The 13,686-nt window shown below is 43.2% G+C and overlaps 1 protein-coding gene across 1 annotated transcript; it reads left to right on the top strand.

The window, feature by feature from the left end:
- Nucleotides 1-1,460: 1,460 nt before the first annotated feature.
- On the top strand, nt 1,461-7,599 carry KCNV2 (potassium voltage-gated channel modifier subfamily V member 2). The gene is made up of 2 exons (XM_009279956.2): nt 1,461-2,885; nt 7,324-7,599. The coding sequence occupies exons 1-2, from the start codon at nt 1,461-1,463 to the stop codon at nt 7,597-7,599; spliced, it is 1,701 nt and encodes a 566-aa protein (XP_009278231.2).
- The last annotated feature ends 6,087 nt before the right edge of the window (nt 7,600-13,686 follow it).

Consider the following 13,686-nt stretch of genomic DNA (forward strand, 5'->3'; position numbering starts at 1 on the left):
AGCAATTGCTTCACATGGGACACCACCACAACAACAGTATTGGGGTTTGCAGGAGCAAGACCATGAGATTAATGACACAAGAACAGGAGCTTGAGGACGACAAAGGAAAAATACTGCTGCAGGGGCTCTGGGGTACACTGTCCCAGCAGCTTGTGTGAAAGGGTAGGGAGCTGTGAGTGGAAGGCAGGCTACAGGATTGCAGACGGAAGGCCTTCCAGACCAGCGAGGGTGTTGCCAAAGCTAGCAGTTTTCTAGTGCCTCGTCTCTTCCTGCCCTAGCCTGGATACTGGTGGAATAACGAGCTGGTGTTAAGAAGCTGTAACTCGGGGGCTAAGAGCATGTCAAAGGAGCCATCCCTGTATTGTGTGTATCCTCTGCTTTACAGGAGCTCTAGCTCAGCTGAAGTGCTCCCAGTGACAAGGGGAAGTACCCTGGCTTTCAGGATGCTTATTATTACTTGAGATGCTCATGCCAGCTCAACCAGAGCTGAGGATGAAACCTCCATCAAAACAAAGAGAAAGCATCTCTCCTGTCCTGCTAGGTACCTAGTGCAGCTTTATGCTATTAAACATGCCCTGCAAGAAAAACAAGAGTGGCTTTATTCTGTTTCTCAGCAGCTCACGAAGAGTTTGAAGTGAAGTAGGATGCTGGAAACACCTTCACATCCCTGCCCTCCACTTGTACTGTGTCCAGAGGAGCACAAGACCTCAGCTCCCAGAGCACAACCAAAGCTTCAGTCACAGACTGCGACTTTCCTCAGCCCTTAACCAGATGGAGGTATTCTAACTGGGAATGAAAAGGGATGACTTTTATTTGCTCACCTTTGGAAAACATTTTAAGAGCTACTGTAGTGAATTCCTACCATTATCTGCATATCAATTATTCATTATTTTCATTAAGGAAAACCCAAGACATGCTATACTAATGTAGATGAAAGAAATCTGTAATGTTCTCTCTCTCTCTCCCCCTCTTCCCCACCCTCTGCCCCTCATACATTTTCATTCTGAGATTATTCTTAATCCATATATACTTGAATTAGGAAAATGTATGTTTTTTATTAGCAATAAAACTTTGGGGTTTTTTTTCCCCTACTGATTTTTCATAGATTTATGGATCTATAATCATTCACGTCACAAACTGAGGGACATGAGGCTGGAACAGGATAATAGCCCTTAAATCCTCTTCTCTAAGCACTCAGATCTTCCCTGTCAGCAAGATTAAAACTGTCAACAGCAGTCTTCCTGTGTCTATATCCCACACGGAGCTTTCACAACAACTGGAGTGGTGGCTGGCAGGGAGAAAAATGCAGAACTGCTGCTGTGTGTGATACTACCGAGATATAGAGAAGAAAACAGGATTGTCAGCCTTTGTAGTGCTGGAAAGGACCGGTGTTAATTCCTTGATCAGCTGAATGCAAAGAAGGGAGAAGAGTAAGGAAAAATAGTATGTTGCAGTTTAACATGAGGCAACAGTTTCCTTTCCTGAAACATAAAGGCAGGGAAAGGGAAGCACCAAATCTCCTCCTGCAGCCCAACAAGGGGAAGGATAACAAAGGCATGCATGTAGACAAGCAGAGTGGCTTTTCTACTACTGCTCCACTGAACTCTCAGCCCTTACTGCTCCTGGGACCTGAGGGGAATTACAACTATTATGTGGACGATGAAGATGAGGAAGAGGAAGAGAAAGAACAAGGAAAATGGCCAAGTGGAGACATATTTGAGAGAGAAAACAAGCCCTGGTCATCAATTCCTTGTTCCCCTGCCCTTTCCTGTGGAGCCCCAGCTACGCCTTCGACTTCATCTGTGCTGAACATCAACGTCGGCGGCCAAAGCTACCGCCTCACCTACCAGGCAGTGGCCATCTATCCCAAGACCCGCCTGGGCCGCCTGGCTACCTCCACTGACCGTCGCTGCCAGCTGGGCCTATGCGATGACTACGCTGCCCAGGTAGATGAGTATTTCTTTGACCGGGACCCAGCTGTCTTCCAGCTGGTGTACAACTTCTATGCCTCGGGGGTGCTGCGTGTGCGGGACGAGCTGTGCCCCTGTAGCTTCCTGGAGGAGCTGAGCTACTGGGGTGTGCGGCTCAAATACACACCTCGCTGTTGCCGCATCTGCTTCGAGGAGCGCCGTGATGAGCTGAGCGAGCAACTGAAGGTCCAGCGCGAGCTGCGCTCCCAGGCAGAGTCTCAGGAGAATGAGCAGCTCTTCCACCACATGCGCTACTATGGTCCCCAGCGCTGGCGCCTCTGGAACCTCATGGAGAAGCCCTTCTCCTCTGTCACCGCCAAGGTAATGGCAGTGGCCTCCAGCTTCTTTGTGCTCATCTCCGTGGTGGCCCTGGCACTCAACACAGTGGAGGAGATGCAGCAGGTAGACCGGAAGAGCGGGGAGAGCCGGCCTGTCTTGGAGCACATTGAAACCCTGTGCATTGTGTTCTTCACACTCGAGTACCTGCTGCGCTTGGTCTCTACCCCAGACCTGCGCCGCTTTGCCAGCAGCGCCCTCAATGCTGTAGACCTCATTGCCATCCTGCCCCTCTACCTGCAGCTGCTGCTCGAATGTTTTGCTGATGACGACCAGCCCCGAGGTCGGGGCTCTCAGCACGAGCACGATATCGAGAAGGTGGGACGGGTGGGCAAGGTGGGACAAGTGCTTCGCATCATGCGCCTCATGCGCATCTTCCGCATCCTCAAGCTGGCCCGCCACTCCACAGGGCTGCGTGCCTTCGGCTTTACCTTGCGCCAGTGCTACCAGCAGGTGGGCTGCCTTTTTCTCTTTATTGCCATGGGCATCTTCGCCTTCTCTGCCATGGTCTACACAGTGGAGCATGATGTCTCCAGTACCAACTTCACCAGCATCCCCCATGCTTGGTGGTGGGCTGCCGTAAGTAAACACATCTCACCTTGCTGGCTAGCCAGAGACCCTCCCTCCCTTTCCCTCCCCTTCCTTGCTAGAGTCGCTGACAGTCTTGAAAACAGCAGGCTCAGATCAGTGAACATCTGCTCTGAATTCTGAGCTTACAGGACATATGCACTCACTGACGCACACACACACATGCACTCATTCACCTTTGTTGTAAGCTTAAATCAAGGCTTAATCAGGCAGACAGTGTTGAAATTCCTGTCTGACCAAATGCAGACAGTACTTGCACTTTTAAGGAAGAAGTGGGCAAAGAGACAGGAAAGAAAAGTATTTCCCCATTTAATCCCACTGTCAGTGTTGCCAAAAAAAAAAAGGAAAAAAAAAAAAAATAATCTTGCATCAGGCTAGCTGGTTGCAGGTGGACAGAGGATTTTCATTCTTGTTCTTTTTGCAGATCTGCTGTGACCCATCATACAACTGCAAGTTGATAAGACATAGTTTATTAACTATAATCTGGTCACTCAGACTTGCAAAGCCAAAGCTGTCCCAGAGCTTTGGCTGCTAAAAATGCATTAGGACCAACAGTTGTTTTACACAAAAGACTGTGTTCTGTTCCTTAGATGGCACGTCTAAGGCGCATGTCTGCACACACAAAAAACATTGGTGGTTATTTATACCGTGCCAGTCTCGCAGAGGAACAAATACAAAAAGAAGCAGAATAGCTCAAGGGGTTCATAAAGGGATAAACTGCCTTCTACATCTAGGTCACTGGTTTGAATCTCACATCAGTCAGTACTGAGAGCTGGTTAATGTCACCTTGAATCTTTTTTTGCAACCTCTGCCAGAAAGAGTGTGATTTTAGTCCCATCCCAAGCACTTGGAGTGAGGGTAACTGGCTGAGTTTCAGCTGACAAGCCTCAGAAATGAAGACAAAATGACCTCGTTTCTAGAGACTGCCACTGGGTTAGTGCTCTAAGGCATTTGGGCACGTCTGCTTGAGAGGTCTGAACTATCACTGACCTGTACTATACTGTGTAATGTGGAGGGGTGTTTTTGAGGCAGCACTTTCTGGGCTGTTGGGTTCACATCTTTCAGGGGCATGAAGATTTAGCCAGGAACACAGAACTGTGAGAGTTTAAAGTTCTCCACCTTGCCTAAATGCCTTCTGGCTCTGGCAATGTCCTGGCAGAACTGTTCTAGGGTCCCAAACTCTGAATTCATCTCTAAAGGGTTCGGGAAGCAGTTCAACTCCAGGCTTGGATTACATTAACACCCAAGGACGGACATACATTCACTTATAGAAGGCTAACCAATACTTCTCAAACTATTGTGAGATCAAAATGATAGTTATGTCCTTCAAGGTGAGCTGTGAAGACAAAAGAAACACTTCTGGGTTTATCAAGACTAGCAGACAATGGAGAGCGAGCTGCAGGCTGTAAGTAAATGCTTAACAGATAATATTCATGCACAAGTACAGCAGTTTCACAATTATCATTTTTAAAGCAATGTTTTGGCAGGGAAGTGGGTGGTTTTATCAAGGGCATTGGGGAGAGGGGGAAGTTGATCCCTGCCTGTGCTGCTGCCTGCAGCATTTCAGAGCTGGAAAGCAACAGCTCTGTTACGCTGCAGAAGATGTGCATATCTATAGCAGTCTGGATCAAATCAGAGGGTAGCTAGACATTGCAGGTGCTGAGGGAAGGCAAAGGGCCCATATCTTGGCTGTCCATAACTCTAAGGCTTGTTCTAGTCTGTCATCATGTACATTTCATTTTGCAGCAGCTGATGCTGGCCTCCATAATCCATGTTTATGGCAGGGCCCCAGGAGCTCTTCTGACTCCTGGGGCTGGCTGTGTCCCGGTCGCTTCCCTGGCAAAGGAAGCCCATGCAAATGGACTGGAAAGGAGTCAGAAGATCTTCTCATACTGGTTGATCAGCATAGGCACTGAATGCACTGAGCTGCGCATGGGGCCCACAGGACAGCAACCCCAACCCATCCAAAGTCGCTTCTCCTGGCCAGCAGCCCTGGGAGCCCATGGCCTGCACATCTGGTTCAGCAACGGCTGATGAGATGTGGTGGTTTCCCATACATAAGTTCATAGTGATTCAGTGCATGGCATAAAAACTGGGCTTACAGACACACATAGGCATTTATATATGTACATGCATATGTACACGTGCTGAATATCCCTTAAGCTGGGGCATGGAAAGGCAGGAAAAATCACTGAATAAAGGAAACGGTCCCGTAATGTGACCTTCACACGTCATCTTTAAGTGATATACACAGCTATGAACAAATTTGTTCTTCATATGTTACTAGTATCAGGACATTAACCTTATATTTTGTTTTCTGAACATGCAGGATATATACAAAATCTTTAGGGCTCATTTCTGCAAGCTGGTGGCACCGTAATCATTTAGATACTCCTAAGAATCCTATATGACTATGACTATGTGAAAAAGGCCTATTTAGCTGAGCAAGTGCCTCCAAAAGAGAAGCTGTAGCATGCACATTGCAATTCCAAGGCATAAAACTCTTTTTAAAGCCTATTCATTCTTTAAGAGTGAAAATTAAGATATCCAGATCACTCAAATTTCATTAAAATCCAGTAGCGTTCACGGTCTCACACACACAGGAGGAGAAGTATCCCCCCCAAACTGTTACAGGCAATGTGGAAGACTATGCCAGTGGAACAGAACCTTATCACAGGATAATGGTTTTGTCCTGGCTGGTAGAGATAAACATCTTGCCTTCATCTCAGTATTTATTTTTGGAGATATTTATCCTGTATTATCATTCAAATCCAGTGACTTAATTTCCATTAAACCAAGTGACTAATCCTTTTTATTCCACAGGAAGCACCAGGTGCATCCTACAAATGTGCTTACCCAGTGCTGTCTCATGTACCCTAATGCTTTATTCATTTGAAATAACATTTTATTTAGCATATTAAAGGATGGCAGGCTGCACACCATGACCTTCCAAAGACTTATTTCAGTGCTAAAGCCACAAGGGCATTACAGTGAAAGTCCTACTGCCTGTGGTTTATTTCTGCCAAAGTTTTAGATTACTGTTTTACAGATACACACAGTGTGTTGAGATACTGTGAAAAAAATTAAATAAAATTCATTGGCTGAAAAAGACCCCTTGCACAGACTAGGAAGTGCCAGATAGCAGAAGCTTGCAAGTTTTACCTGCCAGAGAAAAATAAGTTATATTTACGAAATGTAAAAATTATAAACAATCAAGATGTGTGCAGTGGAAGTATATAAATTAGGAGTTATTTTATGCTGACTGTTTGGGAGTATATCATTCATATGTAGCATCCCCGTAAGCAAACATCCATGAATTTTTGAAACAAAATTTTACAAAGAAAGTCTTGCAGTACTTGGTATAGTACCGGGTCCATATAAAACACAGTTCCTTCATACATCTATAGGCTAAAAAGAGAAAATGCTGATGGCTGAGAAGAAAAAAGTCTGTGAAACTATGTAGACTACATGATGGCAAAATGTGCAGGTTCATATAAAGCAGGCATACTAAATACCATCACTTCCACAAAAAAACATTTCAAACAACGCCCAAACCCTTCTTCAAAGGGGAATTCAGCAAAAATTTCCCACCTGTGTATCTGTCAGCTAAAACCAACAGGAATATTCCCTACTGAAGGCACACATACACCTTACTTTTGTAACCTCTGACATACAGCTGAGCAGGAAAATCAAACAATTTAGCACTATAAATACATGTGTTGCGAGCATACACTGTGAGCAAAAACTTCCAGGCAACAGAGAAAGATCTTTGTTTTTTCCACAGCTCCTTGTAGGTATATAACCATTAAAGGGGATTTTATCTAGAAACTTCGAAGTCCTGGGTCACTGCTTCCTATAGTGCAAACATTATAAAAATAGATTTCACAATTAGCTGAAGCTTTTCCTGTGTTTTTCATTAGTTCCTAAAATATATGTGACAAACAAAGGTAACACTCAAAATACAACCCATAGAATAAGTCCCAAAATACCAGGTTTTATAAGCACACCGGCTTTAAATACAGGGCATCTGTTCCAAGTGACACGATGAGGGAGCAGGGCTGCAGTTATCACTGGATTTGTGCGGTCAGGGAGTCGTCTCTATCTGCTCACCGCAGCCGAGCAAACCCACCTTCTGGACAGGCTGGTGTGGAAATTGTTTGGAAATTCCCTCTGCAGGACAAAGCTTTTAAAAATCCTCCTGAATGGTGTCAAATTGCACTCTTGTCTTTCTTTACCACATGAGAGGGATTTTTTTTTAATTAGGGATTTTTGCATAAGATGGACGGTACAGAAGAACAGGCAGCAGAGAGTATTCAGATTTATGATGCAAAGTGCAAAAGCGCAAACTTTAAAATTGTCCCTGATCTCTTAACATAGCTGTTTGTATGTTTCTTCTCAGCTAATAAGCTGAATGTTGGTTTGCCTGTAGGTCAGCATCTCTACAGTAGGATATGGAGACATGTGTCCAGAAACTCACCTCGGCCGCCTGTTTGCTTTCCTCTGCATTGCGTTTGGAATAATCCTGAATGGCATGCCCATCTCCATTCTCTACAACAAATTCTCAGACTATTACAGCAAGCTGAAGGCCTACGAGTACACAGCTCTCAAGAAAGAAAGGGGGAAGGTGGACTTCACACGGAGAGCCATGAAGAAAATATCTGAATGCTGTGCAGAAGGTGCAACCCACCCTTCGTCACAGCACTGATACAGTTTGTGCTTTGGATATTGGGAGGGAACAGAGAAGCTGAAGGAGAAAGAAGAAAAACAGATCAGCCAAACTAACTGAAGATAAACTGAAAAGGTCAAAAGTAACAAAAGTAGATGGTGAAATCTGTTTTGAAGGGGGTTGTTTTCAAAAGAAAAAAGGCTCAGATTACAGCAACAGATATTTTTTTTGGCTTTGCTAGGCTGTGAGCAGCACTTAAGTGCTCATCAACTATCTGGAATGACATTCTTCAGATTAACCACCCAGAAACTCTAAAATAGACCCGCATGAAGATGTAACCCCCTGCTACTGATTAGACCCACAATAAAGACCCACCATAATCAAACCAAAGGAAAACAAATTGCTGCCATTAAGGGTCAGCCACCTCACTGCTGTCAAGGCAGTCTCAAAAATTAAACAAATAGAATACCCAGTATACTGACTGCATTGCTGAAATTGGTTTTGCACCAGCTTTCAAAACCAGGAAAACAGCCTAGAGCATTTACCTGAATATTAGTAGCATCTATACTCCTTAAGCTTTCAGCTTCTGTTTCCACTGTCAGATAGCTATGCTTCACTGTTCCAATTTTGTTTTTCATATGCAGCCCTGCAAATGATTCCCATTTTCATACCTAGGCAAGCAACACACTGCTTTTAGTATTTCCCTTCTTTAGGTATAAGATTAAGTGATAAACTAAATTTATTTTACAGCATTTACTGTATCTACTTATTGAATTGTTAGAATAATAATAGGCCTGTCATGGGACGTAAGTGTTAAAGCAGCATTTAAAAAAAAAAATCAAATGAAACATGTAATGGATAATATCTCATAAAGACTTTTCATACAAAGGATCTTATCAGCACTTATCTGTAACCAATTTTAAATATAATTTAAAGTCAAGATACTTTGCTGGTACATACAGGCATTAGGGACACAATTCTGACACCTTAGCTCACCCCCAGTAGTACCTTACTTCCTAAGATTACTGAGCCTTCTTGCACAGCTGGATGCAGTTTCTCATGTGTCAGAAACTCACCCCAAAACCTACACAACAAATAACAACAACAACAATTAAATGGAATCAGTTTCATCTATTAGTTCACAGCATATCAGGAGTATTCTTTTTACGTAAAAGCAGTCATACCAGTTTAGAAATAGTAACCTGAATAACAGATCTGAAATAATAGTTAGTTTATTGATACTCAGATACAAATAATGTAAAAAAAAAAAAAAGGTAACAAAAAGAAGCAATGGTAACAGTCACTGATATGGCCTACAGCTGTTACTCAGCAGCAAAACAGCCTGATGGCAGAGATGCATTTTTAAATTCTTGAACTCTCACGTTGTGTCCTTGCTGCCCTGCTGAATGCAAATGGCTGCATTCAAATCCCAGAGCCATACTGGAGACAATGGTGTGAAGCTCACTCTTGGGACAGCTGAGGGTGAAAAAGTTCATTAATTTTGCCATGTCCATGCAAATTGTGTCAAGCGTAGGGACATTTCTCCTTTCAATGGTGAGAAGGTAATTAGTAACCAAGTTGCTCTTCTCATTCTTTACCTCCAGACAAATGTATCACAAGCCCATCTGTCATTTTGTTCTTTAGGAATGACAGTCAGCACATTGTGTGATGATCAGCTCTGTTAAAAGCTAAACCATGTCTTTAAGGCACAGCTGAGCCCTGGGAGTTGAATGTGATAATATGTTTGCTCTTCTGGACTGCACACAATGCAGCAGGCACAATCCTGCCACTCACTGAGAAGAATAGCAGCTTTACTTTTGCTCTAGGGATCATATGAATTTGCATGGCCCTTCTGCACAGCAACAACAGGATGAGTAGCTTCACTGAAACCACAGGAAGCCTCTCTCTTAGACCCCCACTGCAGTTCAGTGAGGTGGCAGGTTACAAGCATGCTAAAACACAACTGTGCTTTATTTTCAACATGCAGCTTGGGTTAGATCCATTAAAAGGACTTAAATGTTGGTGATTACCCAACTTACCAAGATATGGGACACCCTAAATTAATTTCCTTGTCTGAATGAATCAGGACTTGCATGTACCATGCAGATGGGATGCAGATGCTCAGCCTTGCATGGCAAGCTCAGCAGCTTCTTGCCACCTAGAGAAATCCAGAGCCTGAGCACTTACTCTGCTGAGGCTGGACTTCCTCATAGCCTCAGACTTGACACAAATCACCAGCCTCATTTTCCACCCTACTTGCCTCACATGCTGGACCCATTCAAGCAGATGTTCTTCAAGACATGTGAGGGAATAGGCTTTCCACACAAAACATGAGCAAGAGAAAAAGGACTGTTCTCTCTTTTAATCAGGAGTCAGAATTGAATGTCCTCGGTGAGTGCTTTCTTATCTGTCCAACAAGATTTTAATGCACAAGTCCCGTAGTACTGCTATAACCGTTCAAATACAGCTTGGAGTGGGTCTCTCCTACCTCCCTAGCTGAAGCTGTTCTGCTTTGCGCCGAGTAAATAATGACCCTCCAGGTGACAGTAAAAGAAAGACTGTACAGCTTGGTGTTTGCAGCACTCGGCTGGGTGGAAAGGTGTGGGTCACCGGCCCTGCTTCAATAAAGAGCTACGAAAGTACCCTGACCAAGCGGCAAAATCTTCCCAAATACTCACTCTGCTCTGGCCCAAGCAATCTTTGGTTGAAGGATTTAGCATGGAAGGACTCCAGAGTCAGTCCCTGCACACTGCAGCCACATGAAGGCAACCCTTACTTAGAGTACCATACAGGTTAATGGCCATGAGCCAAAACACTTCCCAACACGGAGGAAACCAATTTCTGTCCCCTCAGGAGAAGAAGACATTGTAACCAGCATCACCAGGTCCCATCTGGGTGCTCTGAACACTGGAGCCACCACACCTCAGGCAGCTCAGCTTACCTAGCAGCTGCCTCACTCTCTTCTTTCTCAATGCACTTTGCCCCCTCATCCCTCTGCCATCCAGTCCCACCATCTCACTGATGGCAGCTTTGGTACGTTTTTGATTCCTCTATGCACTGACTCAACACACAAATGTGACAGTTTGGGGGAACAGGGTTAGATTCTTGATTGGTTCATGACCTAGCTCATTTTAGAGAGCTCTGACTGATGCTAGAGCTGACACAAGGTACATGGTAGAAGCGTGCAGTCTGGAGGACAGACCTCTGGCAACTGCCACATGAAATATTAAGCAGAAGACTACACAAAGTTGCTGTTTTTCTGTTTTGTAATACCTGGCTCACCTGCCCTGCTGCATTCAGCAGCATTTTCCAGCAAGCTAGAAATTAGTGTTTGGGGTTTTTTTTCAATCAAAGACTCATAATTTTCTTCTCTGGATTACCTTATTCAGCTTTCTGCCTTGTGGCTTAACTAATCTTATTTTAGGGGTGACAAGCGTAAGTCTGTGCATTTAAATAGGAAAGAGTATGCCTAAAGTTGAGGTACCACTGTATCAGCCAGATGTTGCCCTGAATGCCGAAAGCTCTGTCAGTACCAGCATTTTCTGTGGATGGCTACTAGCAAGGTTCTCCCACAAGGTCCTGTCCCCCTGTGAGAGCCAGTCTGAGGCTCATACCATACAAAAAGGACATCCAGCCAGCTCAGAGGAAGGAAGGAGTTCATATTCCCACAAAACAAACCTCTGACAATCTGCAGAAGGCTGTGCAAACCTGTATCAGCTGGTTTTGAAATAGGATGCAGCATTTTTGCTATTTTTTTGTGGACATAATGGTTCCTTCTGAGAAGGACTCTCAGTTAAATTTATTCTGCCACATCCACTAAGACTTTCAGTGGCATCATCACTATCCCTAGATTACTCAAATGAAACAGTCAAATGGTACATATGATGACATCCAAAAATAATGGAGGAGAGCCATGATTGTCTTGGATACTTGAATGCCACAGGGCTTCAACAATCAGATTTCAAATTTAACCACATCAAGGGAAAATATACTTAAATACAAGAAAGATGGGCAATACTATTAAAGACAAAGTAGATAGGGCTTGTTTTATGAGATGTTAATTTGGCATAGCTAAGGTTTTGGGGAAACACGGTGGAGGATTCTCAAACCACTGAGAAATTAGAAACCTCTCTGAATGTGGCCATGCTAAAGTCTTCTGTTTTAACTAATTGCAGATATTAATGAGCCCCACAGGGAGAAGAAAAATATGTTCTGTCATTATGTTTCACTACAGACTTAGCAAACATGTTGTCTCTGGTAGACAAAGAAACAGTCACTTTATCTGGATGACCTGGCTTCATTTTAGGCCAACTACGTGTTGATTCTTCTACTCATTTTAGGCCTGGGAATTATTGAAAAAAAAAGAAAAAAAAGAAAGAAAAGAAAGAAAAAAGAGGAAAAGAGAAAAAAGAGGAAAAGAAAAAAGAAAAGAAAAAAGGAAAGTTTTTTAAAAAGGAAAAAAAATAGGGGTGGGGATCATAGAAATCTAAAGAGTCTGTCCCTACATGAGACAGTGGAAAGAATTCCAATTAGAATATGCTTTTGCACAAATCCTTGTCTTAGAAAAACATCACTTTTTCAATGCAATTCAGCAGCTGTTTGCTTTTCTCGTTCAGAAAGATAGCACTTAAAGGGGTAGCTACAGTAAACCACAGATTAGTAGGCATCTGGTGCTATTCCCAGGCTTCTAAGGCAAATAGTAAAATACAGTCTTTTAATATGTACAATTTTAAAGATTATAAACCAGGTATACTTCAAAGTTTTTGGAGAAAAATAGTTACTATCAATAAGCCTAGGAAGGAAAAATTGTCTCCTTGCTTAAAAAATAGCTTCAACTGTTTAGAACGTTCTGTTTTTATGTTATGTAAAAATATTTGATTCATGTTTATCTGCTATTTACAAAACCTTTATTAACTTCTTTATTCAGTAGTAGAGAAATTACATGGCATTTGACTGTAATCCAGCTCTTTATCTTGGATTGAAAAAGGGAAAGGTCAGAGGTACTAGCTTTTTATGTACTTAGGTAATTTAATGGAAATATGCTGAGAAAAATTAAAGCATTCTACAGGTAGCTCCTGAGATAGAGATTATCGAGTTTTTTAAATAAAGCTTGTCAGAGTCTAATTCTACTCTATAAAATTACTCTATACTGTCATTCTAACTTCTGAAGCAGATTTGCTCCATTTATAACCAAAAGCATTTCCCCCCTATTAATAACCAGATAAAAAAGTACCATACTTGTCTTAGACTGACCAAGTCAGTCTTTCGCTACCACTAATAACTGTTCTTCAGGCCACCACGTACCCATGCAACACTATTTTCTTCGCCGGTTCTGGCAGAGGGAAACTGCCTGAAAAGCACTTCTACTACCAGCTGGCAAAGAGAAGGCAGAACCTGCTTTGGCTGCGGAGCTAACGTAGCTCTATGTGGCTAAAAACAGCTAAAACTGAAAATGTCTGTCTGCAGAGGAACTGTTCAATACCCATATAAGAACAGCCTTGCTCAACAGGACATTTACACTTCTTTTTTTCTCTTACCAAAAACTACATATGGAGGTGAAGGCATGGACTGCAGAAAGGCTGGGCTCTGAGGTGAAGTCTTTGTGATCAAGCCCTGGCATAAGCTGGATCCACACTGACATCAAAGGGACTCCATGCTCCTCAAGTCTGCTCCAGCCAAGTCTTGCTGGTCGGGCTGGTCTGACTTCCAAATATCTTAACATCCAAATATTAATTTGGGTAAACAAACAGGAAAAAAAACAACAACAAGTTCCAGAAATTCAGGAAAATTCAGGAAATCACACAGAGGTTGCGACAGCACGTCCCGCTGTGGTGGGGGGCCGCAACGCCCTGTAAGAAAGGGCAAGGTAGCTGGGTCTCCTCGCATGGAAAATTGTTCATGGCTGCCGCCCAGAGGTTTGAGGCTGCCAGAGTCCCCTTTTTCTTAAAAATATCTAGTGCCTGCTACCTGCTATGTTAGCTGGCTCTGCTGCATCTTCTTCAGGTACAGAGTGTACCAAAAGGCTGGAGTCCTGTGTTTACAATAATGTAAAATTTAATCTGTACTGCAAAATCTGTATTATCATCACTATGGACTAAATGAATCTTCAATCTAATGCTGCATTAA

This window comes from Aptenodytes forsteri, unplaced genomic scaffold, assembly GCF_000699145.1.
Source record: "Aptenodytes forsteri isolate BGI_AS27 unplaced genomic scaffold, ASM69914v1 Scaffold99, whole genome shotgun sequence".
Classification (NCBI taxonomy): domain Eukaryota; kingdom Metazoa; phylum Chordata; class Aves; order Sphenisciformes; family Spheniscidae; genus Aptenodytes; species Aptenodytes forsteri.

Bases quoted from the DNA above. Each gene is read 5' to 3' on its own strand.
- KCNV2 (XM_009279956.2), top strand. From the start codon at position 1,461: ATGAGGCAACAGTTTCCTTTCCTGAAACATAAAGGCAGGGAAAGGGAA. The intron at 2,886-7,323 runs GTAAGTAAACAC...GTTTGCCTGTAG, and splicing joins ATGCTTGGTGGTGGGCTGCC to GTCAGCATCTCTACAGTAGG.